This window comes from Chlorocebus sabaeus, chromosome 11 (assembly GCF_047675955.1).
Source record: "Chlorocebus sabaeus isolate Y175 chromosome 11, mChlSab1.0.hap1, whole genome shotgun sequence".
Lineage (NCBI taxonomy): Eukaryota > Metazoa > Chordata > Mammalia > Primates > Cercopithecidae > Chlorocebus > Chlorocebus sabaeus.
Genome location: NC_132914.1, coordinates 110,992,246 through 111,015,176, shown reverse-complemented (window position 1 = coordinate 111,015,176; position 22,931 = coordinate 110,992,246). Strand labels below are relative to the sequence as shown.

Below are 22,931 nucleotides of genomic sequence, written 5' to 3'. Positions count from 1 at the left end.
GTGCCCCCTGGAGGCCAGAGCACATAAGGTCCACTATTCTTTCCCAGCCCAGAGCTTGGTGCCTGCACACAGGATATGCTTGGGAAATATTTACCTGGTGATTGCAGGATCCATAGTATCTGAATGACGAGTCCCATGAAAATTCCTATCAAGCTTCAAATTGTGGTTTGAGTGCTGGAGATTGCTGAGGGATAATTCATTCATTAAGTGTAGCCACAAATGTGTTCACATCTGAGGTAGATGCTGTGCAGCAAATTGCCATGGCAAGACCCTCTCTGTCCCCAAAGAGCTTAGAATCCTGCAGAGGCTACATTATGTGAACACAACTGAGAGGGCTGGTAGGCTGCAGGGGCCAAAGGAGAGGTCAGAAAGGCCCTGTGGCTTGTCCCAAGCCCTAACCCCAGATCATAAAGAGGTAAGAGGATTCTTCATTTTGGGAAGTAGACCAGCCTTTATGATCTCTTGAAACCAGAATCAGAATGGAGCTCAAATGTAGAACATGGTACCCAAGGCAGCCCACAGACTCCTTCTGTTGTTTTTGGCAACACAGTGTCTTGACTTTGTTACCAGTATTTCAATATTTTAAAATCTCATTTCTTAAAAGAATCTGGATCACTAGCTTCTTTGGAAGAAGGGGAAGATCTGCTAGTCCCGGGCCCAAATGTCCACCTGACTGTCTAGATTAGGGCTGAGTGGCCCCTGTCCCTTCCAGTGGGGCAGTGGGCCTCAACTCTGAGCAGGCCCACACTCACCTAGAGGGCTTGGTGCAGCCCCAGAGCTTTTGATCCAGAAAGACAAGAGGTGGGCAGAACATTGCATTTTTGACACGCTCCCAGGTGATGCTGATGCTGCCAGTCCAGGGATCAGTCCAGGCTGGAAATGATTTGCCCAGGTTCACCCAGTTGGTGAGGGGCAGAGCCAGGCCAGGAGCCTACTTTTTCCAGTGCCAAATCTGCCCCCATCCAAAGCCTCCAGGAGAGTCCATGGGTTCCATCTGAAACACAGGCCCTGACTCTGATTTAGAAATACCATTTAAGTGCTCATCCCTGGGATTTCTCATCTAGAACACGAGAGGCTCACGCTTGCCTGGAAAGGACCCCAATGAAAGGCTATTGAGAAAAGCTAAATGCCGTCCTCCACACCTCTTTTCTTCACTTTCTTGGAAACTAGGCCATTTTTCAGCCTCCAGGAGGCAAAAATGAAAGGGAATATTGCGTTGATGGGATAAGGTAACCTTTCTACACCTGGCTCTCACCTGATGAGCAGTAACTGGAGAAGTTCAGTCTCAAAGGCACTCTCTAAGAAGAGAGAGCAAGAACAGAAGAGGAAGAAACTCCACACCTAAATATGCCTCCATTAAATGGCTTCCAAAGCCATTGCCCCTTGTCAGAGCAGGCTTGACCATGCACTTTGTACACACTCATCAGCATAACATTCTGCGGGAGAGAAAACATCTCAGTGCAGGGAAAAACATGCTGAGACTCCTTGTTTGTGTCTGCATCTTGGCCAGGGTTGCCTGTGGAGGAGCCAGTGTTTTCTCTTTCCCACCAAGCAGCACAGGATTTGAACATCGTTATCTAGACAGTATTCCTTTGGTAAATGATCTAGCTGGCCCGCCCCTTTTTTTTTTCTTGCTGTGATTATTCATTGCCTGGAAGGAATAAACATGAATACTTTGGAAAGAGTGTTGATTCTTGAGGACCAAATGCTCCTTGTAATAGCATATGGTCGCACTACATAAAAGAGCATCATCCTGTGGGATGGAAAGACTGAATATGTTGCCCCCAAGTGTGACTATGCCTCCACAAGAGCATATAGTTATATGAGATAATGCATGTGAAGTATGGGGACCTGGCACTTAGGGAGAGGTCAATAGATGATGAATCCATGATTAAATGAATGGATACAATGTTTTCTGAATGCTAGACACAGTCTCAGGTTCTGTAGACACAACAGAGTATAAGACCCCTGACATCTTAGAGTCCACTTTCAGTCTCTAGCAAAATAAGAGGAAAGATAAAAAAGTGAACGAGCCATTTCAGACTGCTCAGATGTGACAGGCGGGGGCTGGTGTGCAAAGGAGGCAACGTTAGATAGGGTGGTCACAGAAGGCCTCTTTGAGGAGGTGGCATTTCAGCTGAAAATTGAATGGCAAGAAAGAGTCAGTTGTGAAAACAACTAGGCAAGCAGGGTTCCAGGTGATGCAAAAAGCAAGTGCAAAGGCCCTGAGGTAAGCATATGTTTGGTGGGTTCAGGGAATGGGGAAAGCCAGTGTAGATTCTTCATAGTAAATGAGGGGGTACAGGGCATGAGATAAGATTGGAGAGCAAGAAAAGTAAGTCTGATCAGGCACAGCCTTGAGTCCCAAGTAAGGAACTCAGAAATTATTCTAAGGATACAAAAACCATTAGAGCGTTAAGCAATTTGGAAGAGATGATGACTGGCACATACACACAAAACTCAAGGCACTAGTGGCCATGGAAACCCACTATGGGAATGGTGAGGACTAACAGATATTCATGAAACTTGGGACAGTATAGCCATTGAAACCCACTGTGGGAGTGCTGATAACTAGCACATACTTGTGAAACTCGGGGCACTAGTACCCATTGAAACCCACCAGATTGATTGGATTAGTCTCTGTTAGAGAGTTGGATGAGGCAGGCTTGAGACCAGCCCTCACCAAAGGCTTTAGTTTGTATACATCTCAGGAAAAGTGAGAATTTTAGATGATAGTTCTGTTCCCAAGCCTCCCTCCACTACAGAAATTTCCCATTGTAGACGAAGGGATAGGTTTGCCCCTAGCTGTGCAGTTGGTCTATCTCTCCAGCTTGCCACAACTGGGGCCCTTGGCCACATGGGAACTTTGTAAGGGAAGGGGAATGTGAGACAGGACACGGTGCAAGGCAGCTGCCATCTTACCATATTTGTTGCTCAGTGGGAATGGTTCCATGGGTCCATAAGTTCACTGGTGGGGCCCTTCTTTAGGATGAGGCCAGGGGAGCAGTAAGCAAAGATCAGGCATCCTCAGCTCTAGACCTTTACCAGTTGAGATAAGTGACTTTATCCCAGAGTCTTCTTGTGCCTCTGAGGAAGAGGGGAGGGAGCTCACTGGCTGCTTCCCAGCTAAGAGGCTTCCCATGCAGCTGCCCCCAGTCAAGGTGAGGGCACCCTGAGAACAAGGTTAATGCTTGACCTGCTGGTGACTCCCTCCCTGTGCTCTGCATCATCTTTGACTGCTTGTGGATAGGTGGACCAATCGTGTGAGCTCTTAGCAAAGCACAGACCTGGGGGGCACATCGCCCGCTTTGAGCCTAGCTAAGCCTGATGCTGCCCAAGGAACCCTGGGCAAGTCACTTCCCCCCTTGTAGTAGGTAAGGGCTCACCGAGACCTTGGAGAAATCATGTTCCTTCTTTGAGCCTCAGTTTTCTCCATCTAGGAAATGGTATTGACATCGCTCAGCTCACATGGGCCTTATGAGTTCATGTCCAGCAGGTGCTAACATGCTGCAGGGCACGTAAGCACTGAGGAAGTACCCAGTGAATGGACAGATGTGCGTGTATGTGCGTCATGTGTGTTAGAAAATTGGTGGGGGTGGCATATTTGAAAGGCTTTTTAATGCCAAGAGATTTAGCTATTTTTTCTTACCTCTAGGTGGAGCACAAGCAACCTGCAGTTTATTCTTACCATGAAACCACCCCTTCTTCTTGTTCAGATCACACCGTTGTTCTGACTCAGGGTCTCTTGGGTGGTGGCAGACTTTTTTTCTCAACAATGCCTTGGGCACAGGTGGGGAGAAGTTATGCCAGCAAACTCCCCCAATGACTCAGCACATCTGCTGGGATTCTGGTTCTTCCAGCAGATCCAAATAGTGAGGGAGACTTATGTCCTGGAAGCAGAGGGCCCTAAGCTTGACCCCCACTTGGTGCCAGCATGCAGGCTGTGAGGTTAAGCCGGACTCCCAGCCTACCCAGGCTCCAGGTACCAGCACAGCTGCAAAACTGTCCAGCTCCGCGTCTCTAGAGGGTTCTCACTTCCTCTGCTCCACCCTTCCTCTCACTTCTTTCCCCCTGAGCCTGTCGCTTCCATCAGGGAGGGAGAGAGAGACCCAAGATGATTCATCCCTTTTCGGTAGCAGCTGCTGGCCAAGGCTGGAGCGAGACCAGTCAGGGGGCATACAGTTTGCATGGAGGGAGGAAATCCCCACCCACCCGCACGCTGGCCCCACACACACACACACACACACACACACGTATTGTGTCTGCCTTCAGGCCTGTGTGCAAACACGATTTACATCCCCCGACTTGTTTATGAGTGCTGGGCATAATTGGCTTGCCTCACACAACACCTCGGAGCCCAGTCCCACCTCCTCCCCGCTCCTCCCTTCTCTCCCCCTCACCCCCCCAACACTCCTCAAAAGAAATTAGAAACGTGACAACAAACTCCAGTTGTGGAAAACCCACAAACCCACCACCAATCATGTGCCTGGCATGGCAGAGGGGGTGGGGCTGCAGGGTGGGGGAGTAATTGGTGAACCCAGGGTGAATGAAATAATTGGAAAAGTGAGGTGTGAGTTTGTTACCGAAGTGTGAGCGTGGTGGGGGAGGGAAGGAGGGCTGTGTTTAAAAGCCCAGTATGTCCTCTTTATTCACAGCTTCTGATACAGTAATTGCTACTTTGTGGTTTCTATTATCTGCACAGTGGGGAGTGTGGTGTGCGTCTCCTTCCCCGAGCGGCAGAGTTGGTCTCAGGGAGGAGTTCCTGGGTGCCCCGTGATTTTCTTCCTCGCCAGTCCCTGGTGGCCCTGCGCAGCTTCACCCCGACAGTGGCCTAAGCTCCCAGGAGACAAAGGTTCACGCACAACTTCCTTCAAAAGCTGCTCTTAAAAACAGCTTCGTAGACCTTGCTGTCAGATAAGAACCTTCATAATGGCTGGTATTTATATATCGCTTATCTCCAAGGAGCTAAAGGTACTTCATTGATTTCTTCTCCCCCAACCTTTTTTTTTTTCTTTTTAATTCTCTTTCGATAGCTCTCTGAGATCATTAGTATTGGCCTTATATGATCCCATACCGTTATACAAGCGACCAAGCCACTCACTGTCCAGCTTTGTTCTTGGGCTGAGAGAAGCAGCCCGGATGAAAAAGACCCGGGTTTGGAGTTCCTGGGTCCGTGGGACATGGGCAAGTCGCTTTTCTTCTCTGGCCCTTGGTTTTCCCATCTGTAAAACAGAGGCATGGAGATGATGTATTTAAAAAACCGCATATTGCAGGCACTCATGGGTAGCGGAGATGATGGCAGCAGTGATGGTGTCTTGAAGCCTCATCCATGCATTTCAGGAAGTGTCCACAGGCACTGGGAAGTTCCTTCTAACATCTAACCCTGATCTTTCAGCTCCTCCTTAAGCTTCAGTTCTCTCTTGTCCTGTTCTTACAAGGAAGGAAGAAACCTGCTCACCGTAGCCATTTCTCTGACCCTGAAGAATAATAGGATTTCTGAAGCTTCTAGCCTTCATAGGCGGCATTTCATTTGTCATGCTGATGTCTGCCTGGAAACCCCCGACCACAACCGGGACCTCCCTAAGGCCCTTCAGCTGCCTGGGATGGGATTCCCAGCTCCCTGATCCCTGCCCACGATTCCTGGTAGATCCAGGCTGCCCTTCTGTCCCGGCTTTCCCTGCCGAACTCTCAAATGCCACTTCTGCAGGCCACGAAAGCGTGGCTCCTGCAGCCGCTCCTCAACGGCGTTTTTCTCTACCTTTTAATTATTTTTCTCGCCTTTCTCTGGACCCTTAGCTGCTTACAATGCACAGAGCATCCACAGCTTGCAATGTGCTGCAGAGAGGGAGGAATTAACCTCAACAGTCTCTTTCTCTCTCTCTCTCTCTCTCTCTTTCTCTCTCACACCAACCCCCTCCCATGACCCCTTCTCCCCTTCTCACACACACACACACACGCACACACACACACACAGAGTCTGGCTTACCAGAAATCTGGGCAGAGGTCATTGAGACCATCAAGGGATAGGAGATTATAGCCCTTGTGGACAAAAGTAGAGGGTTTGCACACAGTGTGGGCAGAAAGAACTGGGACTCGGCCTACCCCCACCTTGCCTGGTGGTCTTAGGGAAATCACCGGACCCCTGGGAGTCTACACAAGGCATTCCTAGCCACCCTGCATGGGGTCTTCCTGCTTCACCCCAGACCTGACCAAGACTCAGGAAGAAAGAGGCCCCAGCTCTTGCAAGTGGCCAGTCCCCGTCCAGATGATGCAAGGGGGTTGAGTCATTGTGCAGGAGAAAGAGAACTCGGGCATAACGCCATACATGCCTGGATTCACATTCTAACCCTGCTGCCTGTGAGGAAGGACCCCTGGCTCCCAGAGCTGCGGTTTCTTCATCTGTAACATGGGAATGATAAGGCTAACAATAGTTCACATTAGTGCTATGTGTATTTCATTTCACCCTCATCACCACTCTCTGAGGGTAGGTGTAATTTACCCATGGTAATGTCTACCTTCCTGGGCTACCATTTGCTTGTTCATTCATTCCAAAATACCTTCAGGCTTCTACCCTGAGCCAGACGCTGGGCTCACTGCCGCAGGTCGTGATGAGCAAGATAGATGGGGCCTGGACTCTTGCAGAGCTGAGCCCTAGCCCCGGCCAGGGAAGGCACAGAAGTAAACAGGCATACACGCCACAGACCCCTGGTCGGGGAGCACAGTGAGCGGTGACACTGTGGATGGGGGCAGTCACCCCAGCCTTGAGGGGTTGGGAAAGACATCTCGGGGCTAGTGCAGTTAGGTGAGGCCAAGGCAGGGATGGAGGAACCAGCTCACCCAGTGGCTGTCTGTGGCTGTGTTGAGAAAGCAGCCAGCCTGGTCTTCCGTGTGCCTCAGTTGCCTCATACCAGCTCTGAATGCTCTCAGGCTCCAGCCCCGTAGCCACCGGATGTGCCATCCCTGCGGTCCCAGTGGCCTTCTGAAGACCTGGACCCAAAGAACCATTCTTCTGAATGAGCTTACAGGAAAATTTGTCCATGCCCTGCCCTCCCTGTTCAAAGCCAGCATGGCAGAGGGGCTTTGGTGGAGGGAAGAGAGACAGTGTCTGTCATGGGATGCATCCGCCTTTAGGTGGCAGAATGAAGCAGGGTTTGCGGGCTTGACTCCTCAGCTCTCCAACCTTACCTTGTCCCCACTTGCCCAGCCTCTGGTCCCCAGTCCCGGCTCCCCTCCAGCAGGGAAACCTGACCGGGCTCCACTCCCCACATTCCTGGCTCCTTCCCCTCCCTGGGAGGCTGGCCTTGTCACCAGTGCCTCTGTGCTGTTTTTCGTTGCCCACACAGAGGAGGCACCAGGAGGGGGGAGCAGAGCTGCTGGGGAGAGCTCTGAGGAGACGTGCAGATTCATTTTGAGGATTCATAATGCCGCATTTACACACCGTCCTGCCTTCAGAAATTGGGCTGGCAGATGCCTGGTCATGCTGTCAGGGCTGTGGGTTAACGCTTTGGATTTAGCTTATATCATTTCATGAGAGCTTACGGCCTTTACTGTGTTTTTTACCCAATCGGTCTTTGGCCCCAAAGCATCCTAGACCATCGTGCGTATGTGTGTGTGCCCAGGCGGCCGAAAGTGTGTGTAGATTTTCAAATAAAATAATACCTCTCTTCAGATGCCGTGCACATTAAATATTTATCGGCAGCAATTTGTACGTATATATTTGATAAATGGACATTAGGAAAAGATTAGGGGGTGGGAAGTGAGACAGGGAGGCAAGGAGGCCTGAGAAAGTCCTATCCCTTTGTCCTACAATTTCTCAAAGGTTTAATCTGGAGGAGAGGAGAGGAGGGAACCAGGGGGGATGGTCCAAGGCTGTGGTTACCGGTTTGATCCCTGTCAGGAGAAGCCAACCCATTTTCCTCTCCAGAGCTTTGCCTGACTTTGGCTTGGAAGATATCAAAATGAAAGCTCAGAGGGAGGGGAAGCAGGGTTTAGAGGGAGTCGCTGCGTGTCATTTGAGTGCTAAAGAAACACATGTCCCACGTCCCAGGTCCTGGAGAAGGGGCCCCATCCCATTTGCTCAGCCTGGGGTCATCGTGTGCTCAGCTCAGACATAGAGGCAGTTTGGAAAGGTCAGGCAACCCTGCTGGTCCCATGTTCAGAGCCCCGACTCGCACACATGGGCAGCACCTTGACCTGCCCAGGCCCCCCAACCCGAGCCTGGCTACTTGTGTACTAGGCAGGGTCCTCCCCAGTGCATAGTTACCCCACAGGGAAGTGGGGCCCCATGGGGACAGAGGGTCTCTAGCTAGTTGCAGAGGAACTGAAAATTCTCCATTCACATCTCCAGCCCGATTTTTCCCTCCCTGCCCTGCCTGATGGCCTGGGCCTGGGAGAAGGCCGCTCATGCCCCTGAGCTGACACGTGCGAGCGTCTGTGTGCCTGCATGCACTTGCCTTTTATAACCCAAAGGGATTTACGTGTGAGAATCAGTCCTGCCTTCCCGACCTCACTTGCCGGCCTCTAGTCTTAAACCCCTATATCTTGCCTTTTGTTTTTAGCACCTTTGGGGAGTTGAAGACGGTCCGCTTGCCAAAGAAGATGACCGGGACAGGCACACACAGAGGCTTCGGCTTTGTGGACTTCCTCACTAAGCAGGATGCGAAGGTGAGACCGTGGCTCCCTTCCCCACCTGTCCCGGCCTCCCCTTTCCAGGACCCGTTATAGAAGAGGCAGCCAGGCCTCTAACATACACAGAGTCACCTCCTCATGCAGGTGTTCTTTTTTTGCCTTTGATTCTGCTTAACGTGTACAACATCCTTGGAGAAGATCCTGGGGATTTTGTATTCGGAGGAAGAAGCAGTTTCTGTGTCCCCCTTCCCTCCCCGTTTCATGTATGCAGGAACCTGGGACATAAACTGGGGATGGGAAGCAAATGCGTTTCCCAGGCCTCTCCAAGTCATCAAGAAAATCCCTCAGTTCAGGTGGCCCCGTGGGGTAGGCAGCATGGGAAATGCCACACAGAACAGTGCGGAGAGGGCAGAGCACTTGGAAAGGAGAGTAAGAGGCACCCAAGAAGCAGCCAAGGGAATGCATCTTTCCCTTCCTTTCTTCCGCTCATGGCCGGGGGTTCTGTTTTGTGCTGGTTGTCTGTGAGGGCAGCCCCGGCAGCTGCAGCTGCATGGAAGCGTGTGTACCGAAACCCCTCCAGGCTCCTTGAGAACCTTTTCTTTTTGAAGCAAGGCGGCATCTCCAAATTGGTTCAGTGCAGCACAGCCAGGCTTTGCTCCTGCAGTGGGTGCTGGGCCCAGCCACCGATGTGGGGCAGAGGCTGTGTGAACAAGGGCCTGGCTGTACCTAAAGCCACTGCCCTCGTGGCACCGAGCTCCAGGTCAGAATCTGGAAGGAAGGTAGTGGCAGAGCTGTCACAGTGGGCTGCCTTCCGTGAGCTCTGCCCGCAGGCGACCTGTCCCCTCTCAGCCTCGCTGTTCCTCAAGGCTAAAATAAAGTGACAGGGAGGTCTCATTAGTGGCTGGGATCCCCTCCACCTCTGACGAGCTGTTCCTCAGAAGAACAGTGAACATTTCCTGGAATCACAGCCATTGGGCTTTAGCAGGCTGGCATCACAAGGGGCCCAGGGTGTGGGTCAGCTGTGCAGAACCAAAGGTGGCAGCTCCGGGACACAGCTGCGGCCTTTGTGGGCCCTGGGAACACACACAGGCAGAGAAGGTGCACTGGGAGCCTCGGAGAGCCTCGCCAGCCACCTTTGTCTCCGAGGCTTGAGCTCAAGTGCCTGTTTTGTTGACACATGGCCATATTTGTCCGGACATCTGCTCCTCTCTCCTCCTGGCTGGCAGCCTTTCCCTCGCCTCACGTCAGGGACAGCAGGGAACCCACCTTGCATGCAGCAGGTCACAGCCCTCACCCTCACAGTGGGGCAGGCACGTGGTGCCCTGCATTGGCTCAGGGTAGCAACAGAGGGCTGCCTTTCAGAGCTCCCACCCGTGACAGCTCAACCCACACTGGCCTTCCCTGTGCCACAGTTTTCTCATCTGTGAAACGAGAATGATGGCTGCGCCCCCCTCCCAGGGTTAGAGCAGGTGATGCATGGGAGACACTGACTCGGTCCTGGCATGTGGTGGGCACTCGATACTGGTACACCGTTTCCTTCTCAGAGCCACCCTTGGTCCATGGATTCATGCCCACATGTGGTGCTCTGTGGACAGAACAGAGTACAGGGCAGCATCTTTTCTCCACTGCATTCCACTGAGCTCTGGGTGCCTGAGGGGATTGGGCAGTGATGGTGTGGAAGTGTTGTCATCTGTCTTATATCAGAGTTCCTGTAGGAGGCTGTGCTTGGGGGAGAAATGAGGGATTCACTCTGTTCCTCAGAAATGTCTCTTACAAAGACCAGTGCGAGAGCTTGTCGTTACAGCACAAACTTCAAAGCCAGACTGCCTGAGTTTGAACCCCAGGGCTGCCACAAATCTCCCGTGTGACCTTGGGCAAGTGACATCCTTTCTGTGTGCCTCAGTTTCCCCCCTCATAAAATGGTCATAGGGTTTTCCATATTTTCATAGAGTCATTGTGAGGTTTGAATGGGGTGATGATTTAGAACAGGGCCTGGCCACTGTGTACTGGCTGTTGGCTGTGATGAGGAGATGGAAGCCGGCAGTGATAACAATGGCGGTGGTCTGAAATAAGAAAGGGTTTTCCCCTTCTTATTTGGCCACCCACTGGGCCTCTTTTCTCACCCATCCACTGGACCTCTTATGATGCCAACCTTTAAAGCCCAATGGGTGCTCCTCCAGGAAACGCTCACTGCTTTTCTGAGGAAGAGCTTGTCAGAGGTAGAGGGGATTCCGGCCATTGATGAGAGCAGAGCACAAAGGCACTGGAGCCCCTCACTGGAAGCCCTCTTTCAGCACCCAGAGGTTCATGCCGGGTTGACACAGCCCTTGGGACATGGAGGGTCCACCCAGGGTGGGCGCCAGCTGTGAGCCCTTTGACATGTCACCGTTGGCTCAGTTTTGCTCGTCAGCTTTATTAGGACAGAAGGTGGACTCCCAGGTAATCGGAGCAGTGCGTGCCACTGAGGAAGTTCACCTAGCACCCAGGGGTCCCGTGCTTGCCACCCCCGGGCCCGGCTGCGGATGTTCATTCTGAAGCCCAGCACAGCCCTCTAGTGATTTATGGAGGTGGCAGCTCCTCCCCCTCCATCCCTTGCCTGCCTTTACTCCGGGCTCCGGGAGGAGAAAGGGCAGCCGAGGACAGTACAGGCTCAACTCACAGCCTCTCAAGGATTGGCCCTTCTCCCTGTCAGGCGGCTATTTCTGGCCCCTCCATCCCTGTAGCAACTCTTCCCTCTCCCACACTGGGGCTTGTGCCACGGAACGCAGTGGTCTTCCAAGAAGGAGGAGCCCATCACAAGCATATCTTTCCTACAAGGATCCCTTTGCTCTTTTTGTTTCCCGGGGAAGCTGCCATTGCTTTCTCCCTCCCCGGCTCCAGGTCTGTCTGGAGAACTTTATTGTCTTCTGAGTGGAACATTTAGCACTCTCCACTGACCCGTAGAATCGTGCACACTGCATATTAGTGAATAGGATTCTGAATATTGTAAATATCTAGTTAGCTCGAGGGTGGGCGTGAGTTTGAAGAGGGAGAGCAGTAGTGCCAGAGACATGGAGTCAAAAGCACTGGTGATCTTTTTTATCTCAGCAGAAGGAATTTAGTGAGAACCCAGGGCTGGTAGAGGAGCCTCCATGATTCCAGCCTCTCAGGGCCAGCTCCCATGCATCCTCCCCGTGTCAAAGCTCTTAGGGAAGGAGAGTTCCTTCAGAAACCCTTCCCAGGGTTCAGTTCAACCCTGACCCACTCAGATCCCCCTCCAAGGGCACAGATCCCATTTCCTGTCGTGGCACCCTCAATGAAGATAAATAGTCGCCCCCTGCGTTGGCATCGGCCACCTCTTGAGCCAGGAGGTCTACCCCAAGCAATCCTCAGATGGGAGGAAAGAAGGGAGGGATAGGTTGAAAGGAGGGGGCAGCTCAGCTCATTGTAGAGGCTGAGGCTGGAAAAGGAATGGAGAAATGAATGGTTTCTGGGAGGGGCCAGTGCTGCGGCTTGAACCCCGGTATCACGACTCCCAGAACAGTGCTCTTTCCCCATCATCCATCAGTCCATTTGCCTGCTGGCAAAGGACAGAAGAATTAAGGCATCCCCTCAACACCACAGTCCTTGCTGTGACCCTGAGCACATGCCGTCTCTGCTGTCCCTGAACCGAGGGGTTCTGAATTGTCTGACCTTTCTCCATGAGACCCACGTCCCACTGTGCATATCCTCAAGGGCTCTGTGATATCCATCAAGCCCCTTCTGGATTAAGCACACATACCCCCAAACTGGAAAGAGAATCCTAGCAAGAGGCTCCTCGAAGGCTGTTGTGGCAGAGCTCAGAGTAACCAGGCAACTGATGATAATAGCAAGAGGCTCCCACGAGCGTGCTGGCTTTGTATGTGACATTCACCGCACTCGCACTGCCCCAGCCCAAGCTGCGGCAGCCCCAGCATCAGGCGGGAGATTTGCATCCAGTCTCCCTCCCCAGTCTTGCTGAGCATTTGCTTAGCTCCTGCGCTGAAGCCACCGTGGAGCCCTATGAATTGATGGGAAGCCCAGACCCTGGTCTGTTACTGAGCTGCTCTGGTGAACCGGGGCTGGGTCCTGACCATCTGCCCTCATCACGGGCCCTGGTGACCAGAGGCCTGCTCAGAGGAAGCAGGATCGATGAGCTGGCATATTCTCCCAACCTAGGACATTCTATCAGCCCCTGATGCCCCGGGCAGTAAATGTCAGTCCCTCTGAAAGTGCTGGTGTTATCTAAACCTCCAGGTGTGATGATCTGGCATTTCTCAAGAGCCTTCCCCACGTGTGGAGGGAAGCAGGGGACAGAGGTTGATGGAGGAAGGAGAATGGGGGTGGTATAGGAAGTCAGTGGTCTCCTGGGGGGCCTGGGTCTACACCGTGTACACGGCTGTCAGTTGTGTTATCAGCGCCACGCAACCAGGGGACCACACAACCTGGAAGTTTCTAAAAGGGCAATATCTTTGAGTTGATAAAAACTGTCAACTTCTGGAAGCCCTTCTTTGGCAGAGACGGTGCAGGACATTTGCATATATAAGTTTTAATCCTCACGGGACTCTAGGAGATAGGTGATAGGAAGCCATTTGATGACTGGGGAAACCAAGGCTCAAAGGGACAAAGTTGTTTGCTCAAGATCATATAGTGGTACTTGGCAGAGCTGGGAAAAATCTAATTCCAAAGCCTGTATCCAGGGATTCCTCCTCCCTTCGTTCACTGATTCACTTAAATTCTGTGTATCTCCACACCAGGCTCTGGGTAGCGCCTCTTCTCCCTGCCATGCCCACCATCTCTCACCCAGCCCTGACACCTCACCAAGGAGAAGGACTCTCGAATTAGAGGGACACTTTGGAGGAAGGCCAAGAGAGTGTCCCTTAGAACGTCTCTTGGGAACAAGTCCAGAATGAAGTCAACTCCTCCCAGCCCCCAGAGGAGGAGTGGGCATTCAGTGAGCTGTCCCCACTAGCACACACTACCATGCTGCCTTCCAACCCTGCCAATCCCCAGGAGTAGCCTCACTGAGGAGGCAGCAGCCTTTCACCTGGGCAGCTGTACCGGGGACTCCCTACCAGGTGCACTCATCCCCATTGGCTGAGTGGCCACCAATAGCCATTGGGATTCCAGTTAAAGCCGCCACCTCCTCTCTCTTTACCCAGACCAGGCTGGTCCTGGAGGAAGAAAGGAAGGGCACCACGGAAGGGGAAGACCACAAAGAATAGACTTGCAGCCCAGAAGCCAGAATATTAATTTTTTCCCATGCAATGCGCCTTTAATTTTTCCCTTCCCCAGGCCTGCCGTGCCTTTGTACTTTTGCAGTTGCAGCTGTTTTTATTTGCCGCCGCTGCTGTTGTTTTAAAAGGTCTATTTTCACATGGAATGTTATCCAATTAGCAGAGCAATGTGTTGGCTTAAATAAACACTTGGGGGGAGCCGGCTGTAGGGAGACGCGAGGGTGGTTGGCGTTGGCAGGCAGAGCTGTTCGCACTGTGGTAAACAACCACAGCTTTCATTGTAGGGTCGCACCAGTTAATGTCTCCTTCCTCATTTCTCACTTTTCCACTCTGCCAAGGGTGGGAGCAGAGGAAGGGATGTGGATATGTGGCCCAGGCCCTCCCTAGCCTGGGGGAGGCCAGTGTTTTGGGAGAGGCTGCCACTGGGCCTCTCGAGGAATATTCTGTGAACCTACTGTCTTCACCTGGCAGATTCCACCCAAACAGGACCTGTAGTGGAAGGGACCAATGATGAGCAAGCCGGACGAAGCTCATTAAGGCAGGGATAGCCTTCCTCCTCACCGGGTGCCCAGCGCACCCAGCACAGTGCTGAGCCGTGTTGTATGCACAGTAAACAATCGCTATTAGATTGTCAGTGGCGTGCATTCAACACGTTTGCTTCAACTGAGTGCAGAGAAGGAGGAGCGTGCTGCACGGTGGTTAGTGTGGCCTGTGACATCAAGCGGCCTCTTTGCAGCTGTGCGAACGTGGGCAAGGGACTTCAGATCCCTCTAGCCCAAGTGACTCGTCCCCACACAGGCAATAATAAGGCTCCCCTTCAGGCGTTTGTGAAGACGAAGCAGCATGTTGCGTGCAAAGCGTTTAACACAGGCTGTGGCACGTGACACCAAAGAAGTGAGGGTGGCTGAGTGTTCCTCTGGGACCCTGGGGATCACAGGTGCTGCAGCCTGAAACCTAGGTGTCCATTGTCCTGTATGTCCCAAAGTGTTAACCGGAAGCAAATTCAGGAATTGGAGTTTTGTCTCCACTTTTCTGTTCAGGTGTGCATGTGACGTGTGTGCATGTGACGTGTGTGCGCTCACAACTCTGTTGTAATTGTGGGCTTTTTGCCAAGTTTTCTTCAGCAGAGCCCAGGAGGAATGGAAAATGTGTTTGGATCCCGAGCTTGCATTTCAAGGCAGGCTTGGCCAGCACACATATGTATGGGCTGCGACCTGGGATCAGGACAGGCTGCCCTCCTCAGACTGGCAGGTGAGCAGCCTTTGTAGCCAAGATGCAGTGCCAGGACGGATCCCTCTGCTAATTGTGTCCCTGGAGCTTCTGTGTGGATTGAGGCCTGCACAGTCCTACAGAGATGAGAGTGAGAAGGACTCAGGTTCAGACGTCTTCATTTCATATTTATCAGGCAGGCAGTACTAGTCATCAAGGAAAGGTAAAACTCCCAGCCAAGTTGACAGCCTTCCTCCCTTTTAACAGCTTTAAAATAATTTTTGTTTTTTTTTAAAGACAATCTCGCTCTGTCGCCCAGGCTGAAGTGCAGTGGCACGTTCTCTGCTCCCTGCAACCTCCACCTCCTAGGTTCAAGGGATTCTCCTGCCTCAGCCTCCCAAGTAGCTAGGATCTCAGGCGTGCACCCCCATGCCTGGCTAATTTTTGTATTTTTAGTAGAGACGAGTTTCTCCATGTTGGCCAGGCTAGTCTCGAACTCCTGGCCTCAAATGATTCCCCCCGCCTTGGCAAAGTGCTGGGATCACAGGCGTGAGGCACCGCACCTGGCCTAAAATAATTTAAATTAAAAAAAAAAAACTTTACTACAAATGGCACCAGCAACAGGTACCAGGAATTAGGCCCTTCCCATTATGCCAGGCGTTGGGCTAAAGGAAGAGTTGCTGTCTTATTTATGCTTCCCAGCAGTTCTGAGACGCTGAAGCACCCCCATTTTACAGTTGAAAAAGTAAAAACTTAGAGAAGTTTATTGAAAGTGGCAGGCCCAGGGCTGTGCCTGAGGGAGAGCTCAGAGCCTCAGCTGCACCTGCTGCCCATGGCCTTGTGGCTTGGTGCCCTTGGGTCCCTGGCATTGGCCCTCTCTCCCTAGTGGCTCTCTTTCCTCTCTCGGGGATGCTATAAATTGGCAGAGGTCCAAAGTGTGTCCCATCTTTGTCGCCTCGTCTCTTGTTTGCCTCACAGTCAGCTCCCCAGAGACTTAGAGTCGAATCGCACTGAGCTGAGCGAGCTAAGGAATGAGTGAGTGAGAGAGAGAGGTACCTCTTTGTCTGAAGAGTTCAGACAGCATCACCTGGAAGCAGACCCTGTCCTAGGAGTTCACCCTCAGCTCCGAGGTGTCATTTCTGGGAAGGGACTGGGATGGGAATCACCCAAGATTGTGCAGGGAGCTTGACTTACTCTGGGCAAACTCCTGCCTAGCAGAGAGCTACCCCTGTGAGGAGAGAAGCAGCTAGTGGTAGGTAGATAGAGAAAGGATCTCTCTCTCTCTCAGGGTGATGGCATTAAAACACCCCAGGGAGGCAGACCCTCCTCCCAGAAGTCCCTTTGACCACCTCTGCAGAGAGCCCCCAACAGTGCCAGCCACTTATTGTGGGTGTTGGGGGCACAACGGGTTTGGCAGGAGTTGGTGTTATCCCTGTTTGGACAGATTTAGCGTCTGCTGAGAGATGCAGCCCTCTGGCTTTGCCAGAGACAGCTCCCTGGGAGCAGGAGGGCCAGGAGAATGCCTTGGTCTTCTAAAGACAGGAATAGTGTCCTCAGCTCTGCCCAGAAGCCGTGGCCCTGGGCAGTTCTTCGCAGCCCCTTGGGATGGGAGTCCTGCCAAGGGCGTGCAATGCCTTTTGTTGCTGTGAGAGGAGGTCTGTCTCCAGGGAAGCTGCAGAAAGGTCAGGCCCAGCGCTGCACTGGCAGCCTTCCAATGCCTTCCCAGTTCTTGAAAGAGGCCGCCAGGCCGGGCCACAGTCTAGCCTGCGGCTGTCAACCCCACACCACCTTAGCAGATTGCCTTCTAAGGGAATTCAGAAAAGGCGGCAGGAGGCCAGGCCTCTTGATGCCTGGAGTCCATGGCTGGAGTCAGAGGAGCTCAAAGAGCTATGATTTCAGGACAGCAGAGCCAGAGAGCTGAATCATGAGGGCAGCCCTGGAGTCTGGCTAGACCTGCTCAGAGCTTTCCTGGGTGGGCCTCAAATTCTGAGTAGGGCCAAGGCATGCGAGACACCCAGGGATCTGGCAGGAAACAGAATCTACCCCCACCCCCAGGTGGTGTGAATGAAGAGGTGTTGATGGAGGTATAGGTAGGGAGAAGGGACTCCCCAGGGATGGCAAAGCCCCCAGAACTGTCATCTCACTTAGGCCAAGAGGAGGGTTGGAAGGAAAGACAGGGCTAGAGCTGCCGAGAAGAGACCTTGAGCAGGAGCTACAGCCCTGCGGGGAGGGGGAGGGACGCAGCACCAACCTCTCTCCTCCCTATTCCCCTCTTCCCCTCTTCCCTCCAGTCTCCCAGCAGTGCCGCCCATTTGCTTCCCCCCAGTAGATACCAGAGGCCAAGGAAGCCCTGGTCACACTGTGCAGAGTCGACTCCCAAAGTGTAGAGGATGGGGGAGGGGGGCCCAGGAATAACCAGTCCTGGCCATCAATGATGGCAGGAAGTGCTCCCAAGAATGGAAGTGGCTTCTCTTCTGTGACGTTCGTTTTGCTGGACTCCTGCATCCTCGGGGTTCTGTGCTGGGTCTTCAGGCCTCTCCAGCAAAGCAACTGGGGGTCTGACATGCGGTCTCTCAAGCCCGGATGGTGCAGGTTACTGTTCCTGTCCTGCCAGGCCCCGAGCCAGGCATGCTGGGAGCAGAGCCCTACCCAAGATTATTTGTGTATCGTTTCAAAAGGCCAAATGTCCCCCTCATCTGGATGGTTGGGGACTACCTGCTCTCTCAGAATGGGACACGCTCTTATCCCCGCCGCGTTTGTAGTCTATAAAGTGCAGGGGTTTGAAGGGAACTGTGGCAGGACATCTAAGCCAGCCCTCCATCCCCAGCTAGGACCAGCCTAACCATCTACCCCAGTCTGGAGACGTGTTCTCAAGACCCCCAGTGAAGGAGATGCCGCAGTGTGCTTTGTTGACTGAGTGGCCTCTGCCCCAGCACCAGGCTGAGGATCTTAAGCATGGAGTGTCTTCCCTCCAGGGTTCAAAGTTCAGTCAGGAAGACTGGCACACAGAAGGCATTATGGGGCAGGGAGCAGGTTCTGGAAATGGAGGCCGGGTGTCCAGGGCACAGGGAGGGTGCCTGGCTGTTGCCTGTGCAGGAGGGGCAGAACCCTCCCTGGGCCGTCTGTGTAAGAGGCCCAGAGACAACATGTAGAGGCCAAAAGGAAGAAGGAGAAGGAAGTTGACCTGCATACAAGCTTTGGCCAGTGCCTCAGTTTCCCAGTCACTGAAATGGGAGAATAATACCTATTCTCAGGAGTGGGCTGAGGTGATATGCTTGGAGTTCTGTGGAGCTAGGAGATAGGATCATCCATGCTAAAAAGGCCTTTGATGCCACAAAAGGAAAATCAGACAGACTTGGAGAGGAGCAGAGGTCTAGTAACTCCTCAGTCTCCTGAGATGAACAAGCCCGGGGACTGTTCTGGCAGAGGAGCACCACGCCTGCGGTTGAGGTTTAGAAAAACGCTTGCGAGAAGGTGGAGGTCAAGTTTTAATGGGATCACGTGTAGGCAGAGACCAGGGAGCGAGCTGCTAGTGAACCTCTCTGGCTTGCACTTTCCCCTCTGTGATGGCTGGAACCTTCCAAACTTCTCACAGTCCTTCCTGTGCCAACCCGAAAGCCCCTTGAGGCCCGGGCCTGCATCTTCCTCCTCCTCCGCACCCGCCTTACCTCCTAGAATGTGTCAAATACAACAAGCTCTTGTTACGCTCTTTTAATGAAACACAATTACTCTGGATTATCCGAGGCCAATTTTAGCCTCAAATCGCTATCCTCACACTGCCTGCGACAGTTTGAGGCCACCATATTCCAGCCACCCAGGCAGTGGGAACTCGGGAACGCAACCTGATTTCATATTAACCTGCAGGGACTAGAACTCAGCAGGGTAATTCTGCTATTTTTGGAGAACCACGTATTGTGCTCTAACTTCAAATACAAAAGAGCTTTTGTGTCTTACCTTCCCTTGTCCCCGCTCTTTAGCCTGATAATGAAAAGTGGAAGCATACATCATCATCACAGCAGCCAATCTTAAGTGCCACATGTTATGTGCCAGGCAATGTTCTAAGTGTCAGACTTAACAGTTCTCTGAATTCTCACTACTCTTTGCTGCTGCCCTCCTTTTACATATGAGGAAGCTCGGGCTCAGAGAGAGAGGTTCAGCAGCTTGCCCAAGATCACACAGCTCGTAAGCAGTGGAGCAGGGATTTGAACCAAGGCAGGCCAGCAGCAGAGCCCACCCTGTCTAACTGCCATGCCACCTCCCCTCTTACTGTGAAGAGCTCTTCCAGAGAGAGGCCAGTAACGTGTCAGAGGAGTGCAGAGGGAAGAGAGGAAGATTTGTGAGAAGTGATGTCACAAAGAAACCAGGAGAGGGAATTTTTGGTGACTCCTGCAATGAATGGAGATCTCCAGGGCTTTCTGTGGTACAAGAATGGAGAACTGGCTTCTAAGGGAGAGAAAGAAACATTGAAATCTAACAGTAGGAATCAGAGAGGCTGGGGTTGGGGCCTCTCACCCGGACCTACCTCCTGAGATCTTATTCCATTCTTGAGAGTTCCAGCCTAGCATTCACCAGATGCATCCCCTTGGCCACCCCCACCCCACCGTGTCCCCGGGACCACAGCTCCTCAGGGACCCTGGCACGAGGATGGAATATCCGCCATGCCAGACTCCCCACCAATTCCTCTCCCCCGCCTTAAAACCCCAACTCCCCCAGTCAAGCCGTTTCTCTGCCTCGCCAGCTGAGAACGCGTGTGTTTTAAAGCTCTGAATGGGCCATTTCGGCTCGGAGTCCAGATGCATTTTTATATCCACATGGAAAAAAATGCAGAGGCTCTGCTGGCAGTCAGAAAGAGTTTTTTAAATTAAAGTTAAAAAAAAAAAAAGGAAAGAAAAAGTTTTCTGCACCTGGTCCTCCTCAGAACAGCACAGAGGAGAACAAAGCGTTTCTTTAATTTGGCCACATGTCTGGTTTTAAAAAGATGCATGTTCTAGTCACCTCCCTTTTGTCTTTTCAGATTCATTTGTTTATTGAATGTATATTATGTGCTGCCCTCTGTGCATGTTTTGTGTAAGTCCCATAGCCAGCCCCAACATGGATGAGGAAACTGAGGCAGTTGATTACCCAAGGGCACTGCGTCCTTTCCCTAGCGCTACTGTAACAAAACGCCACAGACTGGATGGCTTCAAACCACAGAAATGGGCCAGGTACCGTGGCTCAGGCCTGTAGTCCCAGGACTTTGGGAAGCTGAGGCAGGAGGATCACTAGAGTTCAGGAGTTCAAGACCAGCCTGGGCAATGTAAGGAGACCCCATCTCTACAAAAAGTGAAAAACTTAGTGAGGCATTGTAGCATGTGCCTGTTGTCCCAGCCACTCGGTAGGCCAAGGTGGGAGAATCGCCTGAGCCCAGGAATTCGAGGATACAGTGAGCCATGATCATGCCACTGCACTCCATCCTGAGTGACAGAGCGAGACCTTGCCTCAAAAAGCATTTTAAAAATCCAGAAATGTGTCTCACGGTTCTAGAGGCTGGAAGTCCAAAATCAAGTGCTGGCAGGATTGGTTCCTTCCGAGGGAAACCCTGTTTGGTGCCTCTCCCTGGCTGCTGGGGACAGCTGGCATCCTTGGTTTGTAGACTCATCACCCAGTATCTGCCTCCATCTCCCCACGGCATTCGCCCTGTGTTTCTGTCTTCACATGGCCATCCAGTGACACTAGTCATTGGCTCAGAGCCTTTCATTTTCCAGTATGACCTCGTCTCGACTGTTTACATCTGCAACTACCTATTTCCAAATAAGGTCACATTCTGAAGTACAGGGGGTTAGGACTCAACATGACCCCTCTTGCGGGACATGGTCCAACCGTAAGAGCTACATTGTAGATAAGGAGCACAGCTGGATGGGTTTCCATCCAGACCCTTCCAGTTATATGATTCCTCACGGCATAAATGAAACAAGAGCAGCAAACCCCTCCTCTGCTTGTACCAACTGGTGCTCTCTGCAACCCAGAAGCAAAGCAAAGGGCCTTCTTAGCCACTGTTGCTCTCCACTGCCAATGCTTGAGCACCTGGAGCCTACTGCTTTTTAAACCAATGCCTGCCCAAAAGCTCTCTGCTGAGAGAAAGCAGCTGCAGATGTGATGTCTACGGTAACAAAACAACAGCAACGAGAAGTAACATCTCTTGAGTAATTATGGTGTGCCCATACTGTTCTAGACACTGTGTTGACTCGTTTTTGTCCCTAGAACCCCTGAGATTGGCATATATGAGCATATTTGTTTTATAGGTAAGGAAAATAGAGTCAAGGCAGATTTATTTAACTTGCCCAAGATCTTCAAGTTAGGACCTGCAGGGTCTGTCCTTCCTGAGCAGGGTGACCTCACTCTGTGCCATGGAAGTGTTTGGGGATGAGCCCATCAACTCAGGGTGTTCCTGTCCAGTGCCATTGAACTTGAGACCTAGCGATGTTTAAGACGGTACTGATCACTACCATATGATTCCATTCCCATGAAATGTCCAGAATATGCAAATCCATAGAGACAGAAAGCAGACTGGTGGTTGCCAAGGGCTGGGGGACTGCTAGCTAAGGGGTGTGGGGTTTCCTTTGGGGGTGATGAAAACGTTCTAAAATGGATTTGGTGACATTTCGCACAGCTCTGTGATGATACTAAAAGCCATTGAACTGTCTTCAGACAAGCGGTGTATACAGTATGTGGATTCTGTCTCGGTATAGCTGTTGAAAAGCAGGAAGAGGAACCAGGCAGCATGTGGGAGTCGGGAAGAGCAAAGAGTGAGCGGGAACAGCCTGTGCCAGGACCCAGGCTGCTGAGCTGGGGGTGGGAGCTGGGAGTGCAGGGCTGGGGGAACCAGCGAGGAGGCAAAGGGCACTGGCAGCGGAGGCAGAAGGGGCCCTCCGAACAGCGTGGGGGACAGAGTCACCAGGGCAGTGAAGGAGAGCGGCACCCAGTGACACCCAGAGGCCTGCACGTTTGTCATCTGGCGGCCAGCCAGGGCTCGGCTTTCTCAAGTGGCCACCATGCAGACAGCCGGGTGGGAGGCGAGCCCACTAATGGGGTCGCCCTCCACAGATCGGATGACACGCAGCAAATAGACGGCTGCCTCGGCCCAGGCACCAATTACAGCCCAGACGGCGGATATATTGACTGCTCAGTCACTTGCAGCTTTCTCCCTGGGAACGCAACCCACTAATTAAATAGATGCACCCAACTGCTCCCCAAACCCTCGCTGGAGATCAGATGTCACGGGGCCACAACCTGGGCTTTGGCATCTGAGACGCGGGCAGGCAGCTGGCGGGCAGAGTGGAGTGTCTGCCGCACTGATCCAGCTGATGTGCAGTTTCATTTCTTGTCCCTCTGCAGAGAGCCTTCAATGCCCTGTGTCACAGCACCCACTTGTACGGCCGGAGGCTGGTGCTGGAGTGGGCCGACTCCGAGGTGACCCTGCAGGCCCTAAGGCGGAAGACGGCCGCGCACTTTCACGGTAGGAGCGGGACGGTCTTTTGGGCTGATTCATGGGCCCCCTGGGGAACACAAGAGGTGGGGCATCTGAGAGAACTGCCCTTACCCAGCAGGCTATGGCCACAAGGGCTGCCAAGCACCTCCTGCTGGGTATCCTCCCACAGCCCCTCCAGACCTGCTCTCCACCTTTCTTGGGCACTCCCTGCCGGGAGGCTGGCCTGTGTGAAAGCATCCGGGTTCTGTGCCCTTTTGGGTTGCAGTCAGGTTGGGTCACTGGGCGCCTTGGTAGGAAGAGACAGAGATCAGAGTGTGTATCCGCTCCCTGCCTGCCGGCTTGCCAGGCCACAGCTCGCAGCTGCTGGCCCTGTCCTCACAGTGTCTGTGTTC

General features: G+C 52.5%; 1 protein-coding gene across 1 annotated transcript in view; it reads left to right on the top strand.

Moving 5' to 3' along the window:
- Positions 1-22,931, top strand: part of RBM19 (RNA binding motif protein 19) — a 141,609-nt gene that overhangs the window by 96,687 nt on the left and 21,991 nt on the right. Inside the window, exons 22-23 of the mRNA XM_008004832.3 lie at positions 8,559-8,664; positions 22,446-22,566. Coding sequence (XP_008003023.3) covers positions 8,559-8,664; positions 22,446-22,566 — 227 coding nt within the window. The remainder of the gene's footprint in view (positions 1-8,558; positions 8,665-22,445; positions 22,567-22,931) is intronic.